Here is a 9931-nt window from a genome sequence, read left to right as displayed (position 1 = left end):
TGGTGTGATACAAAAGGTGTAAGCATCATAGATGAATCTCTGGGAGATTCATATTCTTTAAAAGAAGTGATGCGGTGCGTTCACATCGCTCTTCTTTGCGTTCAAGATCATCCTAAAGACAGACCCACGATTTCACAAATTGTTTATATGCTGAGCAACGATCACGATCTCAGGGTTCCAATACAGCCAACATTCACAAACGTTTTGAACTGCAATCAGGTGTTCCACCATCTGACTATGTATTCTCTATTAACGAAGCTACGCAATCAACAATGGAAGACGATGAAAAACTTGGTAAATGCTGTTTAAGAGAGATTGAATCTGATTCAACTTGAATAATTATGTTTTTCTCCTTAAAAGTTATATACATTTGGTTCAAGTGTAACTCCATTGTTCAGGGGGTATCGAAACATGTAACATGACAATTAGATACAACACACAAAAATTGTTACATGTTCACTAAGGCAACTCGGCTCAACTTCGTTCCACAAGTCAACATTTCTAGAAAACTTCTCTTTCACAAGCGCAATCACCTCTCTAGCTTCATCAACCTTGTCACAACCAACCAGTCCATGAACAAGCCACCTCATGACACTGAAACTCGGAACCCAATTCTTCTCCATACTCTCCTTACAAAGCACCAAAGCCGTCTCAAACTCTCCTCTTTCACACAAACAACGTATCAAACCAAAGTAACACTCACTACCCGGCTTGCACCCGCTCTTCACCATAACCTCAAACACACCCATCGCCTCATCCAAATCCCCCTCACCGCAAAACCCACGAATCAAAATCGAATACGTCTCCGAGTTCGGTCTCATCCTACTCGACACAACTCCACAGAGCAACGCTTTAGCTTCTCTACTTCTCTTCCCCTCGCACAAACACCGAACCATAATATTGTACGTCGCGATACCCACGTGAACTCCAAACTCTCTCATCAACCTCAACACTCTCCTCACCTCGTCGTACTTCCCTTCCTTATAAAACCCAGCGATCATCAACCCGAAGGTGGAAGCTCTCGGCTTCACTCGCCTCCTCTCCATCTCCGCGACGATTGAGTAACTCGAGCTCGTCGAGTTCGATTCGCATAACGCTTTGACGATTCGGTTGTAAGTCTCGAGATCAGGCTCGATGCCGTACTTCCTCGGCGTTTCGGAGTAGACTCGTTTCGCTTCCTCGTAATCTCTCGCCGTCAAGCAAGCGAGTAACAGAGCGTTCAACGACTTCACCGTTCTCTGGATCTCGTACCTCTCGAGGTTGTGGAATGTCTGTAGAGACCGATCGAGCATGTTCGCTCGGCCGTAGAGGATGATCGCGCGGACGGCGGAGCTCTCGGATCTGGGATGAGGTTGGCTGTTGATGAACCCGTCGAGAGGTGGGACACGGCGGAGAGGTGTTTCTGGCTGGATAGTGTGGCGACCGCGAGGGAGAAGGCGACGCGGTGGAGGTGGTGGTTGTGGTGAGGGGAGAGGGAAGCGGATCTGCAGATTTCGAGGATTCGATCTGGGTTGTTCTCGGTTCTGAGGAGGGAGAGAACGTGCCGGCTCTTCTTATGATTGGTGGTGAGTGAGGTGAGGAGGGATGAAGCGGTTGAGATGAATCGGAGTTGGTTCACGTTGTGAGCGAGAGGTTCGGATGTTAGGATGCGGAGGAGAGACGCCATCAGTAAGGGTTCATGATGTTTCAGGAGAGATGGAGACGACGAGGGGGACTGTTCCGGAGAGAGAGAGATCAGGTTTAAACCGGTTTAAGAGAACGAAAAATTGAAAATTTAATTCGAATGGTTTTCTTGAATCAGATACGGACCGTTGATGTTTTTATCTATTGTCACCAATAGTGACGGTCCTGATGGAAGGATAACGAGTGTAGCAAAATAATAAAAAATTTGGATCAATGTTTAAACCGGGGTTTTGAACCCGACGTGAATCGAACACGCAACCTTCTGATCTGGAGTCAGACGCGCTACCATTGCGCCATGGATCCGGTGACTATTTTGTACACAAGGAGATATAAAACGATCACCATTGTATCTGTGTGGTTGCATTTGCTCTCATTTTGTTGACAGTGTCCCTCCTCCTACTCTTTTCATTTTGCATGTGGAACTTACAGATAATTATACCTATCATTATACCTTTGTTTATTTATGTTAATATAGAATCATACCAGAGCGCTCCTCTAGGGGTTCCATCTGATAATGAGTTATAGTCTTCAATCATATATGTCCCACTGAGTCATTTTCCAAAGTAGTTTCTGACACATTTTCAAGTTATGGCCAGGTTTTTGTTAATGGATTAGATCCTACTATCACGGATGATTAGCTGAAGAATGTCTTTTGGCCAATATGAAAAGATTGTGCATGTAGAAAAAAACTCGCTGGGAAGCGTTGTGGGTTCGTTAACTGAGAAGTGCTTTGCAGCTGTTGGAAACTCTCTCAACTTTGAATACCAATGTCACAGTTCAATCATGTATTTTGTATTTATCCTTCTTTTTCAGAAGTTGCGCAGAGGAAGATATTAGAATGATGAATGGTATGGTATGTAACTAGGTGGAACAACCCTCAGGCTTTCGTGGGGGAGAAGGCCTTCATCAAAACAAGTGACTGATTCCCCTTTGCATATGATACTAGATGATAAAAAGAAACCACTTCCAATGAAAATTTAGAAGATTTGATAATAATCTTTTGTTCCCTTCTGTTTTCTTTTATATATCCGTTCTCTAGGCGCAGCATATTCAAGTCAGTATTATTACAGCGGTTATGGACAAGGTCAAGAGCATTATGGATATTCGATGCCACAACAAGATCAGCAGTAACCAGAGCATCAGCAACTAGCTGGCGAGAGTATTCTTAGCTTCACTGTTTGTTGTTAGCATACTTAGTCATGAATGTGTTCACAAACACAGTTTATCTATCTGTTTTCATATTTGTCTCTGTTTAGGATAGTTTCTTTTGCTCAAGACCGATAACTAAAGGGGTGTGAAGAGCTTGTGACCTCTTGATAATGTTTTACGATGCTTCTGTGTTCCCTTCTGTCTCCTTTGTTTTGATTTGAGATTAGACAACATAAATGGCAGCATAACTCATAAGTCTTTTTCTTTCTTTCTTTCTCTACATGAATAATTCAATTCGAGTTGGTGAAGATTTACGTACAATGAGGCTCTCCACAGAGTTAGATAAGAAAAAATAGCCTGGTTTATAGTATAAATATATCTCACAGAATATATATTAAACACAACTAATCTCCAGCATTAGAACAGTTGGAGATTTTTTATGTACAAGACACAATTTGTCTTTAGAGGTGTGTGTAGAGGCAGCGTGGCATGTGTCTCCGAATTTAAAACATCTGCATAAGAAATGAATCTCCGGAGTCGTATATGGCCTCACAATACCCAGCCCTAACACTAACAGCTTTTAGCTTTGAAAATTGATATAAAAATCTCCTTAGACCCGTTCTTCAAACCAAGGGACACAAGAAGAAGAATCTGATTATTTAAGTTTGTAGACTTTGTAAGCTTATTGCCTTACTCCTTTTTTTTACAAAGGAGCTTATTGCCTTACTTTCAAAGCAAAAATAAACGAAATTAAAGTATTCGGACGGCAAGCTTCTAAACTGAAATGTTTATAGACTAAGGTGTTATTGTAAAACAAATAAGAACGATCATATATATTCATTAACTATGCATTGTTAGCTGGATACTCATAACATCCTCAATATATTACCATATCTTATTGTCCTAATGGTTTGACTTATAAAATAAATAAATAGTATTACTATTTTTATTTTATCAAGGAGGTACAACTTCACACCAACAAAAAACAGGTAAACATTTATCAAAAAAAAAAAATTATCACAAAAAAAAGCCAGGTAAACAAGTTAGTGCACCAGCACTGCCTCGATCATGCAATGACTACAAATACTTTCTCATTTCAACTCCTCTCTTCCACAAAATATCATCGTTGAAAATGACCCTCTTCAAACAGCCATGTCTTTACTCAAAGCTGGACAAGGAAGACCCAGAAGAGGTGTCTCACCGACGAGCCAAGTTCTTGATTTACAAAACGCTTCAAAAGGTCGACGTGGTGTCTCGTCGTTCTTCTCATCCGTCGTCCTTTCTAAGGATGAAGCTGTTAAGGTTGAAGGCCAAGATCGGTAAGAGTTTGACTAAGCTACGTCGGAACATAGAATCCGCCGTTAGATTTGGCGGAATTCAAAAGCATTCTCAAAGCAGCATGAGAGCCTTGAAGAAGATGTTCCACGGTGGTGCAACCAATGGACTACCAAGGCCTATTTTCGCTCTTGAAGTTTGATTTTTGATTTGTCTTCTCTGTATTTCACTTTTTTTTTTCTTTCTTAGATTAATTTCTGTTGATATCTCCATTACAGAAACTGATCAAGAAATGTAATATGAAGAAATCATGAGTTTTGTTTCATTCATATAAAAGGGGAAATAAATCTTGAAGTTGTAATAACAAAGTTGGTTCACGATATATTTCAAAGTTTCTTTTTCAAATTAGTATCCCATACAAGTACAAAACTGAACCATCTTATGTAACAGTGAAAACTCTTTTGGGTTAGTAGTTTAACCAAGGGTTCATTAATTAATACTTCTCACAAATTTTGTTTTATTTGAGAAAAACATTGTATAAATTCTTTAAATGAATATTTCAATGTATAAATAAAATGATCAGATGTGACTTTTTAATTTAGAATGGTGTATATAGAATCATCAGAACTAAACTCTAGTAAAACATATAATTATTGAACCAATTATCAAAAAAAAAACATATAATTATCGGTTGTATTGTTATCTAAATATCTTTGGGTTATTAAATTAATTTGAAAGAATTTATAAGGACTCAACTGCAAATACAATTTAGTTTCCTTCTCCCTTTCCCCTTAAGTCTCTCTTTTCTTTTTCTTCCGCATCGTCATCGTCTTCGCTCACGTTGTCCTCGTCTGAAGTCATCGGAGGTTCCTTCATCAAATCTTCGAAGTTTGCAACATCGTAAGGTCTTCCTCATCTCACTCGTTTCGATTGCTCCTCCGCGTAGATGAATCTCACAATGCGTATCTAAGATCTCTCTATTGAAATTACTTTAAAAATCTAGGACCGTAGAGAACAAATCTCTAAATCATCTCTTAGTTTCAACGATCCTTTCGCCATATTAGTGGTGAAATCTCCCGCATCCATGTGAAGTTGATCCAATTGCTTTTCAATTACTTAGATTCTCTTCGTGTTTGATTGAACAGGAAGGAAGATCATGGAGTAGAATTTTGTTTTCGCTGAGAATTTATTGAGGTAGATCTTGAGGATTGTTGAAGATGAGTGTGGTGGGATTCGACGTTGGGAACGAGAACTGTGTCATCGCCGTTGCGAAGCAACGCGGGATCGATGTTTTGTTGAACGATGAATCCAACCGAGAGAATCCAGGTATGGTTTCCTTCGGTGAGAAACAGAGGTTCATGGGCGCTGCTGCTGCCGCATCTGCTACTATGCATCCCAAATCCACCATCTCTCAGCTGAAGAGGCTGATCGGTAGGAAGTTCAGGGAGCCTGATGTCCAGAAGGATCTGAGGATGTTCCCTTTCGAGACTTCCGAAGACTCTGCTGCTGATGGTGGGATTCAGATTCGGCTTCGGTACATGGGCGAGGTGCAGAGCTTCAGTCCCGTGCAGATATTAGGCATGTTGCTTTCGCATTTGAAGCAGGTGGCGGAGAAGAGTCTCAAGACGCCTGTTTCGGACTGTGTCATTGGGATTCCTTCCTATTTTACTAACTCGCAGAGGCTTGCTTATTTGGATGCTGCGGCCATTGCTGGCCTGAGGCCGTTGAGGTTGATGCATGATTGTACTGCTACCGCGCTTGGATATGGTATATATAAGACGGACTTGGCGGCTAACTCGAGCCCTACTTGCATTGTGTTTGTCGACATCGGTCACTGCGATACGCAGGTGTGTGTGGCGTCGTTTGGGTCTGGCAGCATGAGAGTGCTTTCTCATGGTTCTGATAGAAACTTGGGCGGGAGAGATTTTGATGAGGTTTTATTTAACTACTTTGCTGTTGAGTTCAAGGAGAAATACAGCATCGATGTATATACAAATACCAAGGCGTGCGTTAGGTTAAGGGCGGCGTGTGAGAAAGTGAAGAAGGTCTTGAGCGCAAATGCTGAGGCTCCGCTGAATATAGAGTGTCTGATGGAGGAGAAGGATGTGAAGAGCTTCATCAAGAGAGAAGAGTTTGAGCACTTGTCATCAGGCTTGTTGGAGAGATTAATTGTTCCGTGTCAAAAGGCTTTGGCTGACTCTGGTCTAAGTTTGGATCAGATTCATTCTGTGGAGCTAGTTGGTTCAGGTTCCAGAATCCCAGCTATATCTAAGATGCTAAGCTCGTTGTTTAAGAGGGAGCTAGGCAGGACAGTGAATGCAAGCGAGTGCGTAGCTCGAGGATGTGCGCTTCAGTGTGCAATGCTCAGTCCAATTTTTCGAGTGCGAGATTATGAGGTACGCTCTTTTCTCTTTGTGATAATACTCTTTCTTAGTTTCTTGTTTCTGTTTAAAAAACTTATTGAGCAGATAAATAGATTAGTTGTGAGTCGTGACAGATATGATGCGTGTGTTAAAGCATGACAGAGTGTATACATTTACCAATTTGTTTAGTGTGAATTGCTGATGTCTTTTGTTTACGCTTTCCCGATTTTCAGGTTCAAGATTCTTTCCCTTTCTCAATTGGCTTTTCATCTGATAAAGGTCCCATAAACACACCATCGAATGAAATGCTCTTTCCTAAAGGCCAAGTCTTTCCAAGTGTGAAGGTTCTTACTCTACGTAGAGAAAACACGTTTCATTTGGAAGCCTTTTACGCAGACCATAACGAAATATCTCCAGACTCACCAAGTCGGATAGGAAGCTTTACGGTATGCTATCTCTCAGGCTTCCCCCTTTTTGGATATACATTCAGGATTTATAGCTCTGACTCTCAGAGCCTCTGAGTACGCTTTGGATGGTTATTTCACCATTAGGCTTTGCATAATTTATGGAACTCTTTTTCTGTCTTGTAGATTGGTCCTTTTCAAAGTTCACACGGAGAAGCAGCACGTGTCAAAGTAAGAGTTCAGCTAAATCTCCACGGGATTGTCACCATCGATTCAGCTTTTGTGAGTACAAGCTGATACCAAAAATTTCCAGATAATATAAGCCGTTACGTTTTTACCTAACTTGAGTCTAAACTTTCTGTTTCTGAAAAAAAAGCTAATAGAGGATCCTAAGGAGAATACGACTTCTGAAGAGACAGTATCCGAAAATAACCATCAATCTCCTGCGACAAAGGATGGTTCTACTGTAAGTATGATTTAACAACGTCTAAAGAAATACAGTTTCATTGTAAGAAAGCTTGAAGCCCGATACAGTGAAGCTGATCTTGAAGCATTGGCATCTCGATTCATTTCTGAAACATCCAAATGGCTGATCCGGAGTTTCTCTTGTGCTGTGTAGGGTAACGATCAGAAGGCAATCAAAAGAATGAAAATTTCAGTTGTTGAGAACGTCTCTGGTGCATTGACAAAGAATGAGTTATCGGAAGCCAAACAGAGAGAAAACTCTTTGGTGGAGCAAGATCTGAAGATGGAGTCGACAAAGGATAAGAAAAATGCTCTTGAATCCTTTGTTTATGAGATGCGTGATAAGGTACTATCTGGCTCTAATAGGATCCCAGGCTTCCACCTTAAATTTGGCTAAAATTATCTCTACTCGCTCTTCAAGAATTTATCACTTGGCATAATAATATTGTGTATACCAACAGATGTTAAATACATATAGAAGCACTGCAACTGAGTCAGAACGGGAATGCATCGCTAGAAATCTTCAAGAAACAGAGGAATGGCTATACGAAGATGGTGATGATGAATCTGAAAATGCTTACATCGAGAAGTTGAATGACATCAAAAAGGTAACTAAATCCTTGAGATTTTTGTATATGAAGGTTAGTATACTGCGGATGACTTTCATGTCCTGATTGATAATGACGTTTCAACTCTGAACAGCTCATTGATCCTATTGAAAATCGGTTTAAAGATGGAGAAGAGAGAGTACAAGCATCAAAAGATCTTGCGAAAACTATAGCAGATAATAGAATGGCTGCAGAGTCTCTTCCTCCTCCAAGAAAGAACGCGGTTTGAATTCAAAACTACTAACATTACTCTCAATCTATTGGCAATATATGACTTTTGTGATAACTTATATGGTTTAACTATATATCACCATGATGTTTTTTTTTTGGGTCTTCAGGTTCTTGATGAATGTAAGAAAGTCGAGAGGTGGCTCCAGGAGAGAACCACGGAACAAGAATCACATAGCCATCCGGAGCTGCAATCTGGTGAAATCAGGAGAAAGGCCGATGCTCTTAACGCGTAAGTAAATATGATGGATCCTAAAACATAGCCATCCGGAGCTGTAATCTGGTTAATAGAACCGCTAAAACTTCTTCACTCATGCAAAATGATGGATCCTAGTCGTGTCATGTTTTGTTAACTGATGCTTGAATGTGTTTGCAGGACGTGCAAGTACATTGGGAAGTCAAACTCTCCCCCCACGAAATCGGAACACAATGGATCCCACGGACGTCGAAACTCGGATGATATGGAGCTTGATTGATTTTTCACTTTTTTGTTCTTTGATATTAATTTTGTTGAACAAAAGAATAAGACGAAAGTCTCATTATTACTTCTCACATAAACAATTATGTTCATTTTTGTCAAACGGTTTGAAAACGATTATTCTCGAAGTTGATTTTTTCAGAAGTTGCGTTTTTCTGTCTTTCTTTGCTTCTGATTTATCGCTACTGGTTGAGGTCGGATGTCTTTTTTTTTTTTTTTTTTGAACAATAAACTAATGGTCGGATGTCAATTTCGATGTTTATAAGGTGAATATGTTAAACCAACTTTTATATTTTAACAAATTGTACTGATTTTGTCATGCATGGTTTCTTTTAAGGAAAAATATTAACTTATATAACTACTTCAATAATTAACCAAAGCTCATTAAGCCGGATTTCTCACAGTACTGGGTTTTGCTAGTTTTGTAACTATTATGTGTGCGTGAGGTGAGGAAGATGCTCTTTGAAACAGATCACTAGTGAAGCATATATATAATAATAGTAATAAGATGTGGTTAGAGATCAATCACAGAGAAGAATATTCCAAGTTTGGGAACTAACAAGGACAAAAGTGGTGCTGTTTTATACTACTCACATGTCTTGTTGTGGCCACGAGCTCACAACGACTCGGTCGATTTGTTATAAATATAGTTAAAAAAAGGAGAGTTGAGCTACTTTGTTTTCTCCGTCAAGGCATTAGACAAAATCCTATCCAGCGATTTTACTTACTCCCACACCATCATTCTAGGTCTTTTAGTCCGATATTATCTGTTGTTCCACCAAATATCTCGGTGTTTTACATACCAAGACAGCAGCTATTAGTCAACTAATGAATATTATGGGTGTGACTAACATATGTTTGATTGGTACATAGGGCCGTTAGCAATGAAGATATAAACCAAATCATGTTGTTCAACAAAAAAAAAACCAAATAATGATATTTAAATCGAATACTGTGTGCTAGTGTTGTTCTTGGTTTATTATTATTTGAGAAAATGAAGAATAAAACCAAAAAAAAGAGAGAAAGTGAAGAAGAGATTGAAATGTGAGAATCCAAAAAGAAAGGGAGAAGAGGTACAGGATAAAATTACCCGAAGCGTGTTAAGAAGAAGATATCCCAAGATCTCATGATGTGGACAAGTGTAAGAGGGCCAATTCGTCTAAAATCATGAAAACCAATAACGAATTCACACAACACAAACTCGATGATATAATCAATCATTAATATGTTGTTGGTGCCATGCTTCTAAATCATATAATTCAAAAACCCCCCTATCAG

General features: G+C 39.7%; 2 protein-coding genes, 1 non-coding gene and 1 pseudogene across 4 annotated transcripts; 2 read left to right on the top strand and 2 right to left on the bottom strand.

Moving 5' to 3' along the window:
- Positions 1-425: 425 nt before the first annotated feature.
- LOC130495795 (pentatricopeptide repeat-containing protein At1g11630, mitochondrial-like) lies at positions 426-1793 on the bottom strand (annotated as a pseudogene).
- A 121-nt stretch (positions 1794-1914) lies between these two features.
- TRNAW-CCA (transfer RNA tryptophan (anticodon CCA)) lies at positions 1915-1986 on the bottom strand. Its single transcript has one exon. It is a non-coding gene; the product is annotated as a tRNA-Trp (tRNA).
- A 1976-nt stretch (positions 1987-3962) lies between these two features.
- Positions 3963-4406, top strand: LOC130512528 (uncharacterized). Its single transcript, XM_057010613.1, has one exon. The coding sequence runs from the start codon at positions 3965-3967 to the stop codon at positions 4307-4309; it is 345 nt and encodes a 114-aa protein (XP_056866593.1). The 5' UTR covers positions 3963-3964; the 3' UTR covers positions 4310-4406.
- Positions 4407-4898: 492 nt separating this feature from the next.
- LOC130510050 (heat shock 70 kDa protein 16) lies at positions 4899-8803 on the top strand. Of its 2 annotated transcripts, none has more exons than XM_057006390.1 (10): positions 4899-5007; positions 5253-6503; positions 6704-6916; positions 7061-7156; positions 7251-7340; positions 7494-7685; positions 7801-7947; positions 8042-8170; positions 8286-8407; positions 8552-8803. In XM_057006390.1, exons 2-10 carry the CDS (start codon positions 5325-5327, stop codon positions 8649-8651), a joined length of 2268 nt encoding a protein of 755 aa, XP_056862370.1. In that variant the 5' UTR covers positions 4899-5007; positions 5253-5324; the 3' UTR covers positions 8652-8803. The 2 variants fall into 2 exon arrangements, with proteins under 2 accessions (XP_056862370.1, XP_056862376.1); XM_057006396.1 differs by having other exon boundaries at positions 4917-5012.
- The last annotated feature ends 1128 nt before the right edge of the window (positions 8804-9931 follow it).

This window comes from Raphanus sativus, chromosome 1, assembly GCF_000801105.2.
Source record: "Raphanus sativus cultivar WK10039 chromosome 1, ASM80110v3, whole genome shotgun sequence".
Classification (NCBI taxonomy): Eukaryota; Viridiplantae; Streptophyta; class Magnoliopsida; order Brassicales; family Brassicaceae; genus Raphanus; species Raphanus sativus.
The sequence above is the reverse complement of the archived record's forward strand: the minus strand, read 5'-3'. Positions and strand labels throughout refer to the sequence as shown.